The 24,304-nt window shown below is 36.5% G+C and overlaps 1 protein-coding gene across 1 annotated transcript; it reads right to left on the minus strand.

The window, feature by feature from the left end:
- Window positions 1–401: 401 nt before the first annotated feature.
- On the minus strand, window positions 402–17,187 carry LOC144452420 (von Willebrand factor D and EGF domain-containing protein-like). The gene is made up of 20 exons (XM_078143511.1): window positions 17,113–17,187; window positions 14,344–14,372; window positions 13,661–13,786; window positions 12,913–13,013; window positions 12,220–12,417; window positions 11,758–11,925; window positions 11,204–11,248; window positions 9,541–9,791; window positions 9,105–9,188; window positions 8,522–8,669; window positions 7,986–8,230; window positions 7,682–7,752; window positions 4,917–5,418; window positions 3,739–4,113; window positions 2,512–2,760; window positions 1,896–2,001; window positions 1,592–1,614; window positions 1,385–1,439; window positions 854–897; window positions 402–479 (listed from the first exon to the last, which is right to left on the minus strand). The coding sequence occupies exons 1-20, from the start codon at window positions 17,185–17,187 to the stop codon at window positions 402–404; spliced, it is 2,973 nt and encodes a 990-aa protein (XP_077999637.1).
- Between the last annotated feature and the right edge of the window lie 7,117 nt (window positions 17,188–24,304).

Genomic DNA, 24,304 nt, shown 5'->3' on the forward strand with positions numbered 1-24,304 from the left:
ATATACAAAAAATGTACAGAGAATAAATACAAATCACATTTCTGGTCACAAACAATAGTTCTTAGGAAGAGTGAGCTTTTTGTTCCAGGGGAAAACATGCGATGTGTTTGTGTCAGATTGACAGACTGGGTATTTATGAGTATTCATCGGATAAATATGAATTTAAGTGAGGACAAAATAATATACAGATCAATCAGAAAAAGTTGTTTCAACTGAAGTCTGAAGGCGGTTCTCTAACTATTTTCTCAATAGATCAGGCAGCGAGTTCATCATAAGAATAGACTGTCACAATTTTTTTCCAAACAAACATCACTACTGACGGATCTTTGCACACCACGTCAAAAGTTTGATGCCAAGCAAGTATATAAGACACGCGGGTAATTATTATTTGAGATTAGCGATCACAAGTCTGATTCCCTGTTTGCTGTATGTTCATCCAACTGTACAACTTCTGTCATTGGTGACACAGCACGATTTTTCTATGTAAAACAGAGCAAAGATGTTGACAATTGTGAGAACTCAAAAATATATCAAAGTCATGCAAAAACTAGTTCCTATAAATACTTGAAACTTTTCAAGGTCATTTAGTAAATTAGCAGCTATGGTAGACGACGTCATAGGTCAGGTGATATACGATATTCGCGTTCTCAGTAGTGTTCACCCCAAAAGTTGTGTTGCAACATCCACATCCACGGAGAACGCCATTTTACACTAATAAAGTTTGACGGCTTAACAAAAATGTGAGACTATTGATCAATTAGTAGAGTGTGAAAATTCTAATAATATAGTATATACATTATTAATGTAGTATACAATCATAGAATTATTATATTAATATAAAATCAACACTCACCTTCATTTTTTCCTTCTGAATGCTGATTAAAATGACTACAATAACTGTAAATGGTAAAAATTATGAAAAGGAATTTTATTCATGCCAGTCAATCTAAAACGTAAAACTAGGATTAGAAATACATTGAAAGTTTGGTAGCTAAGGGTTGTGATGTATGGAATTACTACTGTGTCATAACATCTTTGAAAATGTAATTTACTGACAGCCAAATCAGCTTGAAATCACTAAATATATCCTTTAGAGAATATACTATTACATCATAAATTACAATGTGATCTCTGTCCTACCAGGTTCAAATTTCTTAAGTTGAATCGAATGTTGCATAGTAATGACTCAAATCTAGCCCGAGAACTTTAGTTATTCGGGTAAAAATAGTACATATCATGGTGAGGCTCTAACATGCAACTTGCACTTTAAAAGACAGCCATGCCTCCAGATCACAACGAACTGAACGCGTGTCGTAATTTCGAGCAAGTTTGGATTACAAATTGAAATTATATTTCCAAATAGCTGGCGTAGACTTTGACTTACCTATGAGACCAACAGCTGCACTTATGCCAAGGATGACTCCAATTATCAACCATACCTGCAAAGAGTACAAGTTGTACATTTATAATTATATTGTTTGCAAATTGGATATCTTGAAAGTTGTGTAGTATATAACTATAGCATTTAGAAATTTTAAAATATCAAAGATTTACTGAAATTATATTATGTAAATAGGTGACACATACTTACCTTAAAGTCTGTCTGACTTGTATCTGAAACCAAAACAAGAAACACGCTTAATCGATTCATATATTTCATATCGTCTGAAAGAGTTGTATGTCAATTGTATTCTTGTGTTTGTTATTATATTTTTAGAATGTGTATGCTGTTGATCATTGTATTGAATGAATTGTGGGTATGCTTCATTCGTGAGATGAACTGGTAATAATTAGTGTGTAATTTTTCATCAAACTTGTCAGAATAGACAGGGACGTATTACTTAAAAACAAAACGTGAAAATGAGAAAGTGACTGTCAACGTATATATCACATACCTGTCCATTCGAATTCGTGATTTGATGGTATACACACCAACGAAGGTTTAGTGGGGTGTTCATCATCCTCAGCAAAACATGTCCCATTAATAAAGCAAGAATTTGGCTAAATGAAAGAGGAAACATATGAAACGACATTTGGATGCATTTCTTAAATAGTCTGATACTGTAGTTTGGTCGGGGCGGGGGGGCTAGACTCTGAAAGTGGTATTATACAAAATGGAAATGATAGATTGTTTTTGTTGAAGACTTTGGGATTTCAATACTCTATGATAACTTCGATTCGTAAAGCTGAGCGTTACATTAGAATGTGAAGCACTGTGTAGTAGGTATGTAATAGTCACCACCATGGTAATTGAATATTAATTTGTAAGGTAGTATGAGACACCACAACATATTTCGTTTTCTATGAGACACGATACATAATAGGGTGTCGAGTAAGAAGGTCACAAAGAAGACTTTGGATCACATAAACTATATAAACTAATCTGCCCCTAAATACAATGTTATTGTTAGTATTTAAATGTTATGGTTTTACGACAAAATCCAATATGGTCCCCACTGAATGCAGTGCTACTTGGAAAGTTGGAAAAGGTGACGACTAATGGTCACTTACCTTTTTATGGCATGAACCACCTACACTGCAATTCACGCACACCGAATCATAGATGGTAAATAAGAGATCATCGCTGAATTTGACACCATCATTGCTGACCGATATATGTGAATATGCTATCGGAAGTTTTGGTTGTGAATCAATATCATTACTGTTCACGTTAATGTTATGTTTAGGAAGCAAGCAAGCCACTTCTGTAAAACTTAATAATTCGGCGTCAACTGTTACACCTGTACTGCTTGGATTATCCTGCAAATATACAACCAGAATTTCTAGTGACATTTAGTATGATTATTTATAAAGATGACAGCGCTATAGTGTCGTTTATATTCACTTCAAGGCCCAAATGGACTTCCATACATTACACTTTATTATACCACATGACAGCCAATGTGGATTATATACACTGGTCGTTTCATGTCACGACAACCCGTTTCTACGTCACTTGAATTGTTCTGTGGTGCTCAAAACGTTCAAAAACCGCCATTATATTTTTTCCTTTCCATAAATTATGCTTGAGGAGGTATGTTTATATTTTTCTCTTATATTTTTCTTCGTTCAGCCGTAAAATACTCGGACCTAAAAGGTTTTGTCACTAGACACATGTCGCAACTCGTAGTGACAAGACCCTTTAGGTCACTCGTATTTTACTTGGCTGAATGAAGAGAAATGTTTGGGAATAATATCTAATTATACCACATGCAAACCAAGTTGCACGCGTTCAAACAAAAATATGGGATTTCTACCTAGTTCTACATCGTGACAACGTGCGCGTCACTGATTCTTTGGTGCTTGAAATATGAGTCAAAATCACCAATGTATATTTCCCATGATTTTTCATGTTTATGATGGTATAATATTGCTCCTCAATATATCTCATCAGTTTGCCAGAAAATACTTGTGGCCTAATGTTCTATCGCGTTCTCGTCCTCGACTCGTAGTGACAAGGCAGCTTCGGGAGCTCGTCTTGTCCTTGACTGAATCTACACAATCACAGGAAATCTGCACCATTCCTATACAACCATACGTCTGGCCCATACTTCCAGATGTATCGTACCGGCAAATACACACTTGACTAGGCTATTGTAAATTATTGGAACTTTGTACAGGTCTTTGACCTCTATCAACAGTAAGAGGTGGTGGTGGTGGTGGTGGTGGTGGTGGTGGTGAACAATATATATTGGCTCATAATGTCTAAGGGTTATGAATAATTATCACACCACTGACCTTAGCTTGCCTTACTTGACACGTAAGGTTTTCTGAATCTAGGAACTTATCACCAATCACAAAGCAGGTCTCACAGGGTTTCATTCTGACGTCACACAGTCCATCATGCTTCAAGTGACTCACTGACGGTGGTTCTCCTTCTACGATGGAACAATCACTACTAATATAACCAGCTTGACAGATACACTCATTATCTACACATTCGCCTCGAAAACTACACTCGTTTGGACACACCACAGACACAATATCAGATGGTGGCACCAAGTTACCATCATCGTCCTCCTCATATAAGGACAGATTCCTCGTTGCTATATCAACACACAATGATTCGACACCACCAAGGGCAGACATGGCGTAGTTTTTGTCATCGGTTACCTACAAATATGAAATATTGATAAGTAAGACACATACTCGGAACAGACAGTAGTGGAATCACGTCCGTAATAAACTAACAAGGAATGGATGAAGTCGATGAAGGAAAAAAGGACATCGGCAGAGAGAATGGTAACGATGACGACCGAAAACAAAGGTCCAAGAAAGACAATATTTGCCCAAGTGATCCAACGACCTTGCATATTTTTGACATGATCGCACGACCATGCATATTTTTGACATCAATTTACGTGTGCATATAATGGATCACACACAATTCAGTGAGTTTAAAGAAAATGATTGATAACTCCGAATCTAACCCTAGCCCTAACCTGATACACAACTAGCAATTCTGAAATGGTATATTTCAAATACTAATGGTTAGCTTTCAGAAATACTGCGCATGACGGGTGCATGTATTGATATACATATAGGGGAGGGGGTAGGATACAGCAGGTGGTATCCCCCTTCAGCAACAGAAAAGTTTGACAAATTAGTGTTGTTCAGCCCAGGAGTCATATCACGGCACCAGAATTACAAATACTCTTTGATGCTTTCTCAAAAATGATCTCCCACCAACACTGCACCAGTTCAGTTTAATATGGTCACCTCCTTAAACAATGAAATGTTTCTCGATCCTATAATAATTCTACAGATCTAGAAGTCAATACTAGTCTTCTACAACATTCATCCAAATATATCGAGTTGTTAACATCTGTACTTGTCACGCATGTTACTGGTAGTTATTCGAGATTAGATGTTTAACTATAATACGGCATGTCTCAACTTGTAAGTTAATTACTCACCTGTATGTCCACCATACATTCTTCTATGTATGGATCAAGGTCAATGTCAGTAAGGTTAAGACATGCTGAAGTGAACGATGCACCTTGAAGCAAACTCTCACATAGTTCCCTGGTGGTATTTTCAGTCAAACCACTAGGTGTAGGCCAATCAGGAATATACGGTTCAAAATCTGGGTCGTAGTCGTGGTCGAAATCCTCATCATCTTCGTAGTCATCTAGGATCCTCCTTTCCGAGTCACGTTTAGAACGATATTTCGATAAGGTCTCGTGCTGTGTTGTGTCTTTGTCAACGCACGACTCGCCACCATTGTTAGGGGAGTTCGGGGCAAACATCCGGGTTACGTCAGTGCCCACTCTTGTTTGTTCGATATTTGTTGTCGAGCCACAGCAAATCAAAACATTATCGGAAGATGAATCTGGACAAGTGCACGTTTGACTATAATCCTCGGCTACTTTTTCCAAGTCAGCGTAGTTGGTGAACAAGTTCTTGCCATCTTCTACTCTGATGACACATTCGAAATATAAAATATTGAAATATCATTGTAAAGCATGTCATGGAAGAAACAAACTTTGCCAGAATAACACATACATCAATATCAATAGTTTATGGAAATAACAATCTTACCTCCATGAATTCCCAAAGTTATTAGCACTGTTTGTTATAGTCCCATCCCGCATAGTAAAATCGTCGTCTTGGTTATTATTAGCAGTACCACATAATCCGTTAGTCTTATCATAATAGTCACTCGGTATTGTGACATAAACATCCATTATAGAACTGATCGACACTTCCAACAAAACACCAGAAAATGTATATATCTGAGAGAGAGAGAGAGAGAGAGAGAGAGAGAGAGAGAGAGAGAGAGAGAGAGAGAGAGACAGAGAGAGACAGAGACAGAGACAGAGAGAGACAGAGAGAGAGAGAGAGAGACAGAGAGGGAGAGAGAGAGACAGAGAGAGAGAGAGAGAGAGAGAGAGAGAGAGAGAGAGAGAGAGAGAGAGAGAGAGAGAGAGGGGGGGGGGGGGGTAAGTCACCGACAGAACTATAAGGTGCCCTTGGTAAATTTGTAATTGGGTTTGTTATATTCTTCTTTCACATCATCCCACGAATACAGCATATGACAGAATTAAATACTTACGCGATATAATTTCCCATTATTTAATTTGCGTATGGTTGTTCCAGCAGACAGCTCTCCGTTTGGTACAAAAATCTTTGCAGAATTCCTATTGAACCTATCAATTATGATGACGTCATTATTTTCCCGTATAGCAACCATATAGGTACATGATACACTACCATCATTACACGGGTATAAAAAGGTTTGAATCTGTTATTAAAATAAAGAATGCAAAGCCCAACTAGTTATACAGAACATACAATTTCGGCTCTTGGCACAATCACATTTTTAATGGTATCAACCTGGTGTTTCAAGAATTTTCAAGAATTTTCTCAAAGCGCAATCATATAATAACAGTTTCATAATAGAAACTTGTTTTCCCAATTGTTTGCATAAGATCAGAATCTTACCACTGATTCTAGAGTGACTGTCGTAGTCTAGGAAATCAAATAAAATATTAATGAAATATAATATATATATAAGGATGTTATAAGTCGATAAAGTCGTTACTCGGAGTTTCAAGTTTACTCAGCGATCAGCGATACAATGGGGATTGTCAAGGTCGATACATATACGCGTAAGTGTTTGTATATATTGCGTAACAAGATGGCCAGACTAAAGTCTTCCTTGAGGAGGTTTATTACTTCTATAGTTGGCAAGGAAATATTAACTTTCAAGACGACATGAAACTCCGAGTAACGCCTTATAACATCCTTATTCTAGTATATAATGCTCTGCTACTAATATTGCATCTAGCACTGTTCTCTCCAGTGAGACACTTACAGCAATATATATAATGTATATATATATATATATATATATATATATATATATATATATATATATATATATATATATATATATATATATATATACACACTTTCTGTTATCAGTGTATTCTGTCTATCGGTATACGGTTACTATTATTATAGATGTAAAGTTTAGGGGCTCGACACAGAAACATTTTACATGTAGAAAGAAAATATATAGATGACATTAAGAGTTTATACGGGGTGAGAGGTTATCTTACAAACAGTTGATGTATAATACGTATAGTCATGTATATTCTGGCAAGGATATTCGTTATTATTTCACTAATACTTCTGTTTGAGTTGAAACTATTCTACTATTTTACAACAAAATATAAATTAGATAGTTACCTCTAGAGTCTTTGTTTCTGTTTCGGCTCTTACGAAGACAAAATAACCACTTCCGTAGTAGTTGAAGTATTTTCTGAATTGAAAATACAGGTGAATATTAACCTGTTCATAACTACTATATATGTTGTTATTAGTCTGTAATACTCTTCTGATTGATACAGACTATCGTTGATACCGACATTACAGTAACGTACAGTACAATTATACGAGTCATTGCATAAATGCGGAACTAGAAATCCTCTTGGAGAATTTCTAGAGTATCCAAAACCAATGTTTGCGTTCAACATACATTATTCTCGCTTTAACTTGGCACTTAAAAGTCAAAGATGTTTACTAGGATCACACAGGCTTATTCACGTAGGCCTAGGTCATATAAAGACTTATGAATAGTGATAGCAACTTCCTATTTTGCCTTTCCTATATGGCCCATTATATTTTACTAATGTATCTTAAAAGTGTCAGTATTTGTAGAAATCACGGTACTTACCTATCAAATGATGTATAGTGGGGATCACCTGTAGCTTTACAAAGTTTGTGAGGAAAACTTATTGCTGTAACCTGAAATTATAAAAACGATGAAAGAGTAGTTCATAATTGATAGAGTATTCGTCCAAACTGGCCGTATTACGTACTCAATGTACTCCATTACTATCTATATCTGGAGAGTATTCGGTATATCTCTTATCTATGCAATATCCACCCATCCATCTATTATCTATCAATTCTGATCGACAACGTTACATGTTTGTAGAAACCTCAATGATACTTTGTAAAGGATTTTTCAGACTCACTGAAATTGGATCCACTTTATACCCTTCCCATATCTTCAAGTAGTCACTGTTGATAACTGACGAGGTAGACGGGGATCCTAGTAGCAGATAAGACGTGCTTGTACCGTCATCGACAAAGTCTCGTCGGGCATAGACAGAAAACTCTGTCTCGGCCGTGTTTGTTGTCTTGTTCCAATCACTTGGTAAAAGTTCAAGACCACAGTTTGTGATACTTAGTTCATCATAAGGAGATTCTTTGTATGAAACTGAAAACAATAGTGATTTAAATAGAAACTATTAACCGTATATAGATTTAAAATATGTTTGACAACGTTTGTTGATAAATTTGTCACAAACCCTAGATCCACCACTTACTCGTTCGCTCGCTCGTCCGCCCACCCACTCTACTACCCACCCAACCACTAAACATCTACGTAACAAATTGTTTTGTGACATTCAACAAAGATTCGATGTGTCTTGGTTCACATTTGTCTGACCATACCATACGTATATAGTGTTACAGTACGAGATCCGAGATCACTCAATTGTTTACGCACCTGTTGTAGCTAACACAAGTAACAACTTGCAGTGGCCTGGCGTTGGCTGAAATGTCTCATCTTCACATAATATCGGTATAGTTGACCATAACTTCACTTCCTCTTGTGTTGAGGACTCCAGTAGTAAAGGAATTTCTGTTTTATCAACCTGAAGAGATGAACACAATGAGAATGCAATATACGCTAGAAAAATAGCTAGTCTGTGAATGAACAATAAAACACACATTTGTCAACAGTGCACCGTACTTATAGCTGTGCTCAAATAATACTGTCGTACTAGTTGTCGCTCTGTGTAAAGGCAAGCAAGAATACTGCGGCCACTGACTGATTGTGAGATTGGGAAGTCGTGGACGTTTGCCGCCAGTTCGACTTCACCTACTTCCCTTTGTCTTGTGTTCGCTTTACATTTGTATCATTTGTTTGACAGTAGTTTATAGAGATTACAGGTTTTTAACAATGTCAGCGATTCCAGAGTTGTCATTGATAAAATCCCGTCTCTTCATCTGAACATGTTAGGGTCGACCCTAAGTATAGAAACGGTCAAGTAATCTTGTCAGAGAAGAAAGTAACTAAAACACGTTACCTTGATCCCTGCAAAGTAATCATTACTAAAATACCAGTGACTCTTGTATACATCTTCATAAAATGATCGGACTCTGCAGCCAACCTGTCAATTAAACGTTGATAGTTTATTACTACTCTCACCTGTTTTCACTTATTTGAATGAGATTACATGTAAGATAGTTGGGGGAAACAGTAGGCAAAAACATGGTTCTTTCATTGTATAGGTTTCAAACCCAATCGTAATCCGTTTGGGAATTGAAATTTGAAGTGAAAAACTGACCTGTCAGAGTCTATAATCTTATTGTATTTGCCCTGAACTTTGAAGTATATGTTATATAATCTATATTAAACTTCAGTGAAATATTAGACGACATACTAAACTTGTGCTCAGACCACCATGATCTGGGATTCCTGAAAACGGTAAATAAAAAAACTATAGTACATATTTCACATACCGATACTCCTAAACGCCCTTCCTCGTATGAGAGTCTGTCTCCTGTGAGTATAACCGAAACGTCTACTGTCCATGGTAATATAGTTGATGTGATATTTATGTGAGGTTTGTGGTCGAATAGCCATTCGATCTCAAAGAACGCAAACTCATCAATCTTTTTGAAGTTTACCGTACAACTGAAGTGGAATGTTCCGTCCCCGTTTATTATTGGCCCTCGTAGGGTTGGTGGACCGTCCATAAGTGGATACATTTCTACAATAACATTAGGGGAAATAAATGAAATGTATATACATGTAAGATCACGTAGTTTGCGTCTATTAGAAATTTGTAAACTCTGTATCCAGGAGTGCTAACACATTCAGATTACCTTCCAATTTATGGACATGTGTAAAAAAAAAAAATAATATGAAAAACGCCTTAGGGCACACAGTAGAGCATGCCTTAGAAATGCTATTAAATTACGGGAACTGCTCAAACTGTTGATATTTATGATATCGTTTATAAACCAAAAAAAAAGAGAATCTAAGGCCAAAAAAAAAAATATGTCTGGTTCTGGTCAGCGCGCGCGTGCCCTGAATACCCCCGCGTCGATCCTTTTTTTTCCGATAATTTTTGCTTTCCCGTTCCTTATTTACAATTCCCCGTCGATCAACACTGTATGCAAGGCTAGCGGAAAAAATTTAACTCGTGTGATGGCGCACTTCTATTTGGTAACGGGTACCCTTTTCTTCTAGTACTGTTGCATACCCATAATCCCCCGTACGATATGTGTACGTAATATGTACGATGAGCGTGGTTGATGGGAATCACGGGAAATAGTGTGTTCACTGTGCTAGGTGGTAAACCGCTCACATGTTTCGAAAATGTCAGAAGTTTGAGTACGTCGTGAGCAATCGAAATGTTGATATCAATTCAGCTGACTTTCGAGGTGTTCTTAGTTCTGGTGATCGTTTCGTTCTGCCTTCTGAATACAAAAATTTTCCTGTAGCGTAAGCAGTTAGCTCTGGATGTATGCGCTACGATGTTCGACACGTCTTTCCATCTGCGATGAGTTGGAAAGACGTGTCAAACATCGTACCGTATACAGACTGCGTATCAGACTGATGATGGACGGTGCTCGAAAGAAAACACTGCCTCCTCTACGTCCGTTGGACAGACCTATTTCTCGTTATTTAACGTTGCAAGTTGCACAATGACATTATACAGTGGTTGCAAGGCAAGACTCATTATCTTGGATGGGATTATAACTGCAAATCGGGATTATAACTGCAAATCACTGGGCGATAAGATAAATTTGTAAATGTGACTAGTGATGCCCTGATGGATGATTGATCCGCATCGTATAAAACTTGCCATACAACAGTGCCAACTTCCAGAGTTGTATGACATCTTCCGAGAGCATGTAAAGTGTCAAAAATGTGTATTTACTAATTTGCCAAAAAAAAAAAAAATTAGGAAAAAAAAAAAAAACGCGCGTCGTCGCACCACTTTAGAAAGTTTACCCTGACCAGAACCAGATTTTTATTTTTTTTTGGCCAAACTCTCAAGCGTCATGCTCGATGACTGATGCTGATCATGGGATTCACCGTGATGATGTATATAAATGTATATAAATGTATATATATGTGTAATAAACGATAAAACAGATATGTGAAGAACTTTACCAACGCATTCGCCGTTTGTGTCTTCCTCACATACAAGATCGTTTCCTATTCAAAGAAAAACAGAAGAAGATGAACAATTATCAGTGAATTGATCGTTACATTGACATGAATGTTGTAATATTGTAACACTGAGATCTATAGCCCAGTGACAGATATTTGCTTCACCAATAAACGAACTACATGTATATGTATTTATCAAGTATAAATATGTCAAAGTTAATTTTACACCTGTCACGAAGTATGCTTGATGCCACTTTCCAAATTATAATGACTATTTAAAAAAAAAATACATGTATTTGAAAGGAGCTAAAAATGAAATATGTTTCAAAGGTATCCATATTGTTGTTTGTTCTTGTTTACTCTCAACATGAACATGGTTGGTTATATTAACTGAACTTTTCACAAAAGGTTCTAGCAATTGCGGCATACAACCGATAGAAAAGCTGAAAGATCATTTGGAAAATGAATCATTAAAATAGTAATATAATTGTAGACAAATTGTCTATTGTATGATGTAATCAAAGTGTAATCAAGTGACCAATTAAACTTTATACCTTCGCAGTATGTCATGTTACATCTGGCAACTTCCGGTAGGTAATATACATTGTAAGTAGAACAGTTCTTAGTCTGAATATCCCAACTATCCTCACAGCAACTATCGTCACTTGTCGTCGCACACGCTGTACGTTGGTGAATATGACCATCGAGTAGAGGTGGTTGTCCTGTTGTCGAAATATCAAATACGTATATGTTATTTGCCAAATACCGTTCCATATCTTGCTGCAAGAGGTAATTTTTTCTGGTATAACGGAGAGCCGGAATAGTATATACGACGCGCATGCGTACTAGTCATTGAGCCGCTTCGCGAGCTATTACAGGACATACATTCTCAGATTTAAGCAATAATTCCCCCATTCGCGTGCGGGTACGTAGTGATGTATGGAGAGAATTGTACCCAAAATCTCTTTAGTCCCAAATTTAATGTCATAAAATATATCGTGCACAATTAGACTTACCTGCCATCCATACAGGAAAATCACTACCACAATACGATGGTTGAACACATACATTTGGCATTTCACCTCCAGCATCACTATCAAATCTGTACCATTGTGTTGTCCATGGACTATCACATCGTGGAGCCTCGGCAGGGTCTTGTTTGATGTACATGCTACGCCATGGTTGGTCTAGTGTTGTGTAGTTCTTGCACGGGTCTTAGAATAAACCAAGAGAAAATGTCATAACTTCAATAATAAACCAAGAGAAAATGTCATAACTTCAATATTGAAAATCAAATGTCACCTACTTTACCTTGAATCATTTTAAATAAGTTGGAATGAAGTGCACAGCGGCCACTATTTGACATTGAGGATACATATACTAGCGGTGACCTGAATTTATCAATGTAATAAATTTTGTTAAAGACAGTGATGTACATTTATCATTCTCAGCATACATATTACACACAGGTCGGGTTTTATAGACCAAACCAGAGTTTGAGCTACATGTAATTGCAAATCCATTTGTAAAGTAAAATTTGACACGGGAAGGGGGGGGGGCGAGGTCGTCAAAACCATGTGCCCAAGAGAAATTTATATTTGGAATGCTTAACATAGAAACATTCACACCTATTTTATCTACCTAAGGCGATGGAATGATATTGGCATTCTTCTGATTGAAAATAATAAACGTTATATTTTATGATTTACCTAAACAGAGATCTCCTTCTTGATAATATCCATCACAACAGATATACTCGGTGTATGTTTCACTTTTGTACTGAGTTACGTATTCAGTTCTATAAGCCGTCCTGTAAAAAATAAAAATAAAATAGTTATTTTGAAGGGTGGGTGTTAAAATCAACACGCACAAAAAACAAGTATGACATCTCAGTTCATTCAATGTTCAATTAAAGCTTGAAATGTTAGGAATGAAACGTCGTCGAATAAATGGCCGCTTTATCGAATATGTTGTCAAAACAGCTTCACTAGTGATGCATTATTAGCTAGATTGAATATTTCAGTACACAATATTAGGCAAAGAACTTTCTAGTTTTCACTGCCAACCTTAATTTCATCATTTCTTTTACATAATAGACAAAAGTTAAATAAGATCGCGAAAATTGTGAAGTCTCGCCAGAAATAGTGATATTTAATGATGGTTGTGACGTCACGCCATCACGCTACATCTAAAATCAAAACAGGACATGGTGGACTACTGTACCACACAACTGACATCAACTTGAAAAGACCATCTGTAATGGCTATACATCTAATGGGAAGAAACCAATAACATAGAGACTATGTGGAAAACAACAGAAAACAACTATCTGCTGAACTAGACACTCACATACCAAACAAAAAAATAAAAGTAAAAAAATTGAAATCTACCAACCTCACCTATTTTAAAATTGAGTGTAATCGGAACGACACAATTTTGGGGGCCTTATTGACTTACCTGTATTTTGTGCAACCCGACCATCCAAAGACTCCGCAATTAGTGGTGTATCTCTGTGCATACGTCACTCGTATAGTTCCCGCATATGTCACAATCCTCGTACTGGTTACAGGACAGACATTGTCTCTAAAGTATGAGATCAAGTGTTTAAGAAATACAACAATTATGAACGTTAGGCAGACGAGATTCTTCCGCATAATCTCATTGACATCACTTTGGTTTTGAATTACAGGTTATGAGCTTTTGGTGTTTTTCTTGGGAATGTTGACTTGTTGGGGATTTGTTGAGTATTTCACATTCTCCTCCCCGCTGTCTGTATCTGTATGTATGTATGTATGTATGTATGTATGTATGTATGTATGTATGTATGTATGTATGTATGCATGTATGTATGTATGTATGTATGTATGTATGTATGTATGTATGCATGTATGCATGTATGTATGTATGTATGTATGTATGTATGTATGTATGTATGCATGTCTCTCTCTCTCTCTTTCGCTCCCCCCCCCCCACTGACAGACCTTTCTTTTCTTTATCATTTTCATTAGCTTGGCATAACTTTTCAATTTGTAGACTTCCAACATTTTTAAATCAAGATGATGAAAGAAACAAGTTTTGACATCAGACTAATGAATTGTATCATTTGCTAAAATCTCTGAGCTAAATATATAAACACTTACCCATCCGGAGGTAAATTTTGGACATTACCCTGTTCGATTGGAATGGAATACACGATTGAGTTAAGGAAAAGTACATACAATGTTAGTACATGTGAAGTCGACATCGTGGACTGTACGTGATGAATGCTAGTTATATCCCCTGTCAGTTACTTTTATAGTTAGGTTTGATATCATACCATCAATGATCTATCATCTTGCATTGATTTCTTCTGGGGTTCCGGGTTCCGGGTTCATGCCCACAAATGTGTATAAGTAAGCCAGTCTGGTAGGAAATACAAATGATATCATACAACCTACAGACTATTATGGGACATTCGCTCGAAGCTGTGATTTGAGGTGCAATGTATTTCTATAGTGCCAGTGCTTTTTGACTGACCAAAGCGTATTTTTTTTCAAACACACCCTACTTATTACTATTTGTAAAGGAGAAAACAGAGAGAGAGAGAGAGAGAGAGAGAGAGAGAGAGAGAGAGAGAGAGAGAGAGAGAGAGAGAGAGAGAGAGAGAGAGAGAGAGAGAGAGAGAGAGAGAGAGGGGGGGGAGAGAGAGAGAGAGAGAGGGAGGGAGGGAGGGAGGGAGGGAGGGAGGGAGGAAGAGAGAGAGAGAGAGAGAGAGAGAGAGCGAGAGAGAGAGAGAGAGAGAGAGAGACAGAGAGAGAGACAGAGACAGAGAGACAGAGAGCCAATGCAAAACATTTAATTTTGTTTTACTCAGCCCAGAGACTATCTTTTGGTAGTTGGTTGGACTTGTCTCCGGTGTTAGTCATGGTGGCGTCGGCAGCAGTAGTTAATACGATAATGGCGGTGGTGGAGTTGGTAATATTATGCTACAACAACTATTTCAATGATCCTATATCGTGTTGTTGTAGAACACATTTGTCGCTAAATCATTCTAATTCATTTGTTTTCTATGAAATTTAACTCCGGACACACTTGAAGAAGGCATACATAGAGCATTGCTTTCAGGCACATCAATTTGGCAAGCATGATAACTCAAAATTAAATGACTTTGTCGAGAAGGGACGATGGAATATAGGAGTGATTTGCATGTGAATTTCCTGGTAAACACAAATTATTTTGTTGTTGTTATTTGATGTCTTTACTACAATTTCCCCCTTTTCATCCCAACTACGGGTGAGTAAGATAAACCGTTCGAGCAATGGCAACGATGGGGTGGGGGACTGAGTATGGTTGTGTACATAACACACCTGCGCCGTAACAAAGGAATGTCAAGTAGTTGTTCATGTGTGTCGTGACGTGCGAAAGACAGGCGACTGATACAACTCATTTAAATACAATATGATACATTGTGTTCCTGAGAACAGGTTTTCTCATTAATCTAGTGTATTGTAATGTATTTAAATGAGTTGTATCGGTCTCCTGGTTTTCACACGTCACGAGAAGTGTGTTATGGTATATTATTAGTCTAAGGTTATCTACACCACCGTACCCTACACAGTCCATCCCACCATCCGTGCCATTCCCAATAGGTTTATTTAGGTGTAGCAAAGACATAAAGTGACAGAATTATTTTAAATTCTAATGTAAATTATTGGTTGTGAAAAGGCTATTATTTCAAGAAATTTCGAGAGCTGAATTTGACGTAAAACAACATAAATTTAGGGACAAACTTGTACAACCGCACAAGTCACATGTATTTTCTTATTATTACATTAAGCCATCAACAATAAGTAAAACCCCAGAGTGCTATTGTGGTTTGATGTCAAAACAACAACAACAACAACAGTAGTAGTATAGTACCGCCACTACCACTGCCACCGCATCAACAGTACTGCTGCCGCCGCCACCATAACATCTACAGGGCTAATAACAAGGACATTTCATCCGTGACTAATCATCAGAAGATGAGAGCCCCCAACGGTAGTATGTGCAACCGTATTTGTAGCATACAGGGAAAGCACTTGTTAATGTTCAAATTAAGATCGGCTAATACGCGTCCTCTAAAGCTATGGTGCAAATTGGTAATCCACCTGAACTGCCAAGGGAAGTAACTCTTAGGTGTAAAGTGTACTTCCAAATACCAATTATACAGTACCCCCCCAAAAAAAAAAAAATAATAAAAAAAAAAATCTGGCGATGTACAATTGCATGGTACATTATACATTACAACAACAGTGACAATCAACTTCAGCATCTATACATAATAATGATAATATATTTTGAATATATCAATCAATCAATCAATCAATCAATCAGTCAGTCAGTCAGTCAATCAGTCAATCAATCGAGAAAATTTATATAGCGCCTGAACCCATTACTCAGAATTCAGAATGTTCAAAGGCACTTAACGGGACACTCAAAAAGATATGAGAGGTTTGCAAGGAGATATCTCACATTGGACTTTAACCTATACTAGGAGATACTTAGCCAGCAGGGCTTTTACCTTTCATCTTGACTTGGGGGAGAAACATCATCACTATGCCGATTGTAGGTGGAAGGGTGTGTTCCCCCACCATGGTGAGAGCTTTTTTTAAAAATAAGGAAGTGTAGTAGGCCTAATGGACACATAAAATTATTTCAATCATACACATTATTATAAGCCATAGAATACTTGAATGTTGCTTTCAGTACCCTAATTTTAATAGACTACCTCATGCTAATTAAAATATAAATGAAGTTAACAATTTTGCAAGATTTCAAGAAGTTTCATTGAAAACCAGCTCAGAATACTCATAACCACTAATCATTTATGGATATAATGAAAGAGAATATAGTTTGACTGGGTTCAGGAATACCACCCCAGCACCTACCATTAATTTAAAGTCACTTGGGTTGTCAATACCATGTCCACAACTCATGGCTTTCAGTTCAAACGTCTTCATCATATTCTGTACCAAACTATGAGCTATACAGTAGAAGATTAAAAAAACTTCCTTTTGCAGCTTTTGGCATTCTACTAGTCAACACTTATCATGGACAATTTTCAGTTGTATTAGCACTACACTACTCTAAATATATAAGTAACGCTTGCTTCATACTGCCACAATGTTTTATTGGGGTGTGATAATCATTTCATGATGGTTGATATTTCAAATCATTTCTCGTGTATTTCTCAGACACAAACTTCGTTTTGAAATAATTCCCATCAATACTTTCTGGAGATTTTTAACAGTACTACAATGTGAGCTCAACAAAAGGGTGATTTCTTTTTTGAAGATCGAAATAGAGGGCGATATTTCGTTGTCTTATCGACATAAAAAACACCATTCTTTCAAAGACAGTTTGATATAACAATACACGAGACTGCTCCACCCCTCTGCCTATCTGTCTGTCTGTCTGTCTGTCTGTCTGTCTGTCTGTCTGTCTGACTGACTGACTGACTGACTGACTGACTGACTGATTGATTGATTGATTGTTTGTCTGTCTGTCTGTCTGCATTTGTGGCTGGCTGGCTGTGTATGTGTCTGCTCTCTGCCTTTTCTCTAACGTTCTTTCTTTCACTTACTCCCTCTACCACTGACCCGCAATCCCCCCCCCCGTGTAATTACAGAAGACTCCCTAATCCTTGAGATATCTTAGAATGTCTTGGAATCTATGCCCTGTGTGATTACATGTAGTTTTAAGTTGGATCATCTACCAGAATAGACAACTTCTTATGTCTTCAAAATCTAGATTGAGTCCTTCCTATACACCTTTATTTATCACAAAGTGATGTAATTAATTCAGTCATGGACTTAATTTATCAGTAAATAGAATCTATATAATTAGGATTGATTATTATCTCACCATCAATTGATTGCATAGTAGGGATTTTCTCGACATTGTTCATACTTACAGTGACATCACTAGATTCTTGATAAGTTTATCTTAATACCAGATTTGAGTTTAGTTAATTGGCAAGTAATGGTTTAGTACAAAGCCACAGTTAGTAGCATATGGCGAGTACCTTTTTATATGTAGCAACAAGTACGACCCAAAACATATACATTCTGCTTGTGACCATTCAAGAAGTGTTTTGATCTGTTTTACATTCACACCGTGAAGTCACTACATCTCTACTCCTAATGGAGGAGTCGCTGGCACTACTTCATATATCAGTAACAACTCCGATATCCCTAATACCAAGACGTATCTTGTACTAGTGAGAACATTATGCAGAGTATCAAAATACACGAGTAATATATATATATATATATATATATATACATATAATTTCATTCTTCTTTCGCCAAGTAGAGTGCTCGATCACCTTGGAGAGCTATCATACATAAAAATGAAAGAAGACGAGTCTGATATTACATAGTGGAATTACACTACGGACCGTTTCACCCGAAGGATCGTCAGGTGTAATAGTGTGGTTTAATAGTATTCGTTAGTTATACGTTAGCAGGATGTATAACTAACGAATACTATTAAACCACACTATTACACCTGACGATCCTTCGGGTGAAACGGTCCGTAGTGTAATTCCACTATGTAATATCAGACTCGTCTTCTTTCATTTATATATATATATATATATATATATATATATATATATATATATATATATATATATATATATATATATATATATATATATATATATATATATATATATATATATATATATATATATATATATAATGAAGTTACAGGGCTCCCTTGGAGGCGTCATTTCTACCATAGACAGATCACGTATATGGATAGCTTATCATCTTCTTTCCGCGACGCAAGCTTGCTCTGTAATGAACACAATATATATAAGATCACGTGCTGTGTCATAAATAGCATATCAAAAATGTGGGTGTGATGAGGAAAGACCTTTTGCTATAAATTCGATTCAAGAATATAAACCATGACATTAGTCAATTAATCATGCATTTAATTTCTTTCATACTTAAAAGATGTATATTCACTCAGTATATCAATAAATTAAAACCATGTCTATATTTAGATTGCTTTATTCAACCACATTTTAGATCTGATTGTAAAATTAATGTAGCTGTCGTTCAAAGCTTCGAATGACACATTTATAATAAATCTATATTTCTAAACATGATTTTTATTGGGGAGGGGGTTCAGTTTATATACTCTATCACTTATTGATAACATTGTAAATTTCATAATTTCGATCAATCTTCAAAGAACAATTTTAGAGAAATAAATTGTGAATGACTCTAGACAGTATGTACATTTTGGTAGTGGTCGTCCAGTTAAATTGCGAAGCGTTCTCCATAAATTGCACGAAAGGTGGGATTAAGATTTCGAATTCGACTTGTTATTTGTTGAATTCCTGCTGTTGCCAAAATAACCTTCATGCTGCATGACGCACATTTTTTGTACTGAATACAACTGTCTCAATCTCATTTTCTGTCGAGTGTGCATTAGATCTCTTCGTGTTTAAACGTGTCAGTAGCTTGGTGAGTACTGTCAGATTTATTTTATGTCTAGTTTGCGAACTCAGTTTCTGATGTCAGTGGTAATAAAGCCATCATTGCACTCTGTTCTATTTAAGCATAATGTACTTTCGTTATTGGAACCGGAAGAAATTATTCATGCCCTGTTCAGATAGGCAGCGTATGATGTTAGATTGAATTGAATTAATTGTAAGGGATAGGTGAGTATTGAATTTTGACTCTGTCATTACTCACGATAATCAGTGGGATGAATTGTAGTTTCAAAATGAACGATACGCTGTATGTACTTGTATTGAATAGCGTTCATCAAACAAACATAAACATAATTATATGCCTTGGAATCGTTATATAATCGCTGTGTTTGCACATTCACATTTGTTGACGTATTATCAGAGCTTATAATTTAGTAACATGATAAACTGCATATGAGACGATGTATGTTGTGTACCTAGAACGTAAACTTTATTGAAGCCCAGAGCGAAGAGAAACAGGTGCTCCTAGCTCTGCCGTCAAAAACCCAAGTAGCTCAAACATGTGACACTGTGATCGTTACAATAATTATATATTGCAATAAGTCACGCACAGGATATGAGCTTCCTGAGATAACAATAGGTCATGCATAACTAAAAATAGTCGTTACAATAAGTCACGCATAGGAGATGAGCTTCCTGAGATAACAATAGGTCATGCATAGTTATGAACGTCATGAACAAAGGACACTAAACTATAATTTTGAATGACATCTCCAAACATACGATATTAGTGTACCTATTGTCTTGACACCCATGTCAGCTATTGCTATAAGAGATATTCATTTCTCTAACTAGGTATTTGGTGACATGTATAAACAGTGTCATATCTGAACCAAAACACATGTTATTACCAATTCATGACAGTATCTTGGTCTGTATGAAATGATCTGTTTTTCACATGCGCAGTGACATGTTCATTATATGATAAATGATAAATTGAGATAAAATCACATAGTTCCTAATGCAAAACCTATCCTTATGTAAATATTCAAATAAAAGTTCATTTGTTTTTAAGTACACACGGTACAGAAACAGTAATCTGTCCCCTCTTTCAGCTGAACGTCGGTGTCAAAACAGTCACGAGTAACATTGATATCGAAGGCTTGAACAAAAGTATGTCACTCAAAATAGTTTCCTTTACCATCCAAAAATTTGAAGTATTCAATAAGTTTGCAAATTAGTCGCTTACCTATCACGTAACTATGTAAATTAGATAGTTATTTTCACTGCACACAAGCACACAGACAAGGAAAAACAAGCAGGAACTTGAATTACTTTCCATATATAATTGTTTACGATGATTACAAATGCGTCGAAGGTATTATTTTTTATTTTCTACATTGCCACTGGATAATTATACACTTTTAGGAACATCTCGAAAACGAACTTAATCCTGGTTTTCACAACTTGTAGTTTTTTTGTGTGCAGACAAATGATAGAAAGAGAATTGATATCGTGGCTATCATTAGGATCATTTGAAACTGACAGACGACCAAGAAAGGCGGATTCGCTAACTGTTGAGTGTCTGTAACATTCACGGATTTGTGTCAACATGAACGCTATCGATGCTGATCAGAAAACAAAGGATGTAATGATATGAAGTTGCATGCAACGCATGGTCCGCCATAGATCACTGCTTTGAATTTGAATAAAACCAATCGTTATTTATCCATCCTGTGATAACCATGGTCAGAGGTCAATCTAATTACTCCTGGCACATCACATTGTTAAACGATAATATACATTGTAAGAAATGAGTTGTAAATACAGTCCCTTACACTAACAACCGTCTCTCACTGTGACCAACTACATGTATTAAGAGTACACGACTCCATCCAGCCAGATATAAACACCTTGATTCAAAAACTGATATTTTCAAGAACTCGTTTTTCTCCAGAACAATTGTTGACTGGAATGCACTACCCTCTTCTGTCATCGAATCACCTTCGACATATTCATTCAAGACAAGACTTAGAGATCACTTAAATCAGTAGTATTCATATCTTAACCTTTGACCCCATTGGCGTGATACTCCTAAGGAGGCGGTGCCAATTACTAATCCAGATCTAGATCCAGACGTTTCGAGCCACGACTCGTTTTCAATGTATGTAATTTAAACAGTTTTAATAATAATGTACATGCATAGAGTTACCCATCTAAGTTTTGATACTACACGTGTTTTAAACCTACTTTCTGTACGATCTACAAATGCACGTTTTAGGATGATAATCGGGAAAGGTATCGTTGAGAAATCTTTGTGTATACTAAGTCTTCTAGAATTAGTACTTATATTTCTGAATTCATTTGTTATTGTGATTGACTTTAAAGCATCTGTTCAGGGTTCGGTGTATTTTTTGTCCTCCTTCCAAAAGTTTTTTGGTTGATAAACTGAAGCAAACTGATAATACAACAAGACCTAGAAATACATATAGCATTTGACCTATAGCAGTTGCTTTACGTTTATCTGTATTGAAGTCATAACCGAAATCCATATCTCCAAATCCAATAGTAGTGACCGTAATGAAACAGAAGTAGACAGCATCAAAGTATGACCAGCCGTCGTTACTTTGGAATACTTTGGCCCCTCCGATGAAATAGAGAAGTAAAATTAGTCCCATAATAGACACTGGTACTTCCGTACTCTCATGCTCATCCCGGTGGTCTTCAGTTTTATCAATTTCTGTTTGGATACCAATGCTGTTTTCTCCTTTGGTGTAAAACTGAATTATCTCACATGATTGTTGATGAGGCTGTGCTATTCCTGCATATTTTTTATTTGTTGAGGTATTGAATTTTTCAGATTCCCATGCGCCATTATCTTCATCCCTTTGACGTTTATCATTACAAACCTTTTTATAGCAAGAGGGCAGTCGCAAATCCACAGTGGCATTATGGAACAAACCGCCAACAACGTCTGGAGAGAGTTTTGGATGGATAGCTAGGTCCAACCAGTTTAAAGACCGAGATTGTGTCCACGTGTCTTTGCTATGTGTATCGAGGGCCTCGCCGATGAACATAGGGTCTTTTTGTCCTTTCTCACACATTGTATCGCATTTGTGACTTTCCACAGCTTCATCTTGCTTCCCTTTGATAAAATCTAAATCTCTCCGAAGGGGTTCAAATTTGTCTCTATTACTGAACTCGGTACTGCTGTTGACGTCATTCACGTAGCCATGGTTATCAATCCCCTCTTCGCCAGCTTCATTTTCATAACACGATCGGTCAAGACTACTCATACCAATTTCCAAATTTGAAACGTCCAGTTCAAACATGTTATTATGAACTTCACCATGTCGGTAAATATATGGCTGCTTGTCACAGTTTTTATTTGTGGAGCATCTGAGACATTTCAGCTTTCCAAGTGCGATGCGCAATAACATGGCGATTACGTCTCCGGTGTACGAGAAGAACAACAAGGTCAAAGGTATTCCAAATAATGCAAAGATCATGCACACAACTCTTCCAAGTGACGTCACTGGAGCCAAGTACCCATCACCTATAAGTATAACCGACAATTATTAAAGAGTCAGATTTAAATTGAATGCCTTCCGTAAAGGAATGTAAAATTCCTAGCTATAGCTATATACATGATTTAGACCCTTTATTGGCAAATAGTTATACCAAACTATAAGATATTGCTAAATTACCGAAAATCATTAATTATGCAAATGAATAATCTAGGTCATCAGCGTGTGGAATTTGAAGCTTGTATTCTCAAATCATTAAATAACGAATGACTAACAACAGTAAAAACTACACCAGTAAACTAATGTTGTGCCAAATTATATAAAATTTGATTCCACAAGGTCAAACCTAAAGTAGAAAACATGTAGTATTGTGTTAGAAAGTGATAGATTATGACTAATGAGGGCTGTCTATCAATGACTTTTCGAAATTGCCTATACGAGTAAAGAGCCACTGGAGATAAGATTAACTATTTTACCGCCTTTTTCATCCACCAGTATGATAGCAATTTTTAAAGAGCAATTAGACAGTAAATTTGTTTTTGTCTAGTAGGAGTACAGCAAATCTTTCACTGTTCCGTATTTCAAACATACTTTCGTAATCAGTGCTCATACTTATTAGCATATCTACGGCATTATCAGCAAAATATAGCCGGGGTTTAATTTGCACTGGAATTGCTTTAAATAATCCCGTAGGCTTTACATATGTTCAAGAAATCGACGGGATTGTTACGTCTAGTCTACATACAACAAATAGGACGTCGATTATCGTAAATGTCGATTGTCGAATTATGATTGGATAATTATTGTAAGGTTACCGTACACCAATACACCTAAAGTTAAGTCATTTATCAAAAACCAAACCGTTTTATACAACTACTCTACGGCTTGATGTGATTACAATTGTTAAACGCTAAACAACTCCCTATTTATAACTGTACATAATTCGTAGAGTTCGAATCCGTCGAGTTATATATCATTGAACCATTTCGCAGCCTCATAGAGGCAACAAAAGATGACATGTGGTTCTTTCGATTCCTGGACCTATCGATTGTACTCGTATTTCGGTTAACTCTAAACAAATATATTGTCAAGGAATATCAAATT

Source organism: Glandiceps talaboti, chromosome 22 (assembly GCF_964340395.1).
Source record: "Glandiceps talaboti chromosome 22, keGlaTala1.1, whole genome shotgun sequence".
Classification (NCBI taxonomy): domain Eukaryota; kingdom Metazoa; phylum Hemichordata; class Enteropneusta; family Spengelidae; genus Glandiceps; species Glandiceps talaboti.

Excerpts from the sequence above, each read along its gene's own strand:
- LOC144452420 (XM_078143511.1), bottom strand. The coding sequence starts at position 17,187 with ATGATGAAGACGTTTGAACTGAAAGCCATGAGTTGTGGACATGGTATT. Across the intron at positions 13,014-13,660 it reads TCGGGTTGCACAAAATACAG|GACGGCTTATAGAACTGAAT; the intron begins GTAAGTCAATAA and ends TATTTTTTACAG. Across the intron at positions 898-1,384 it reads TGCAGCTGTTGGTCTCATAG|TTATTGTAGTCATTTTAATC; the intron begins GTAAGTCAAAGT and ends TACCATTTACAG.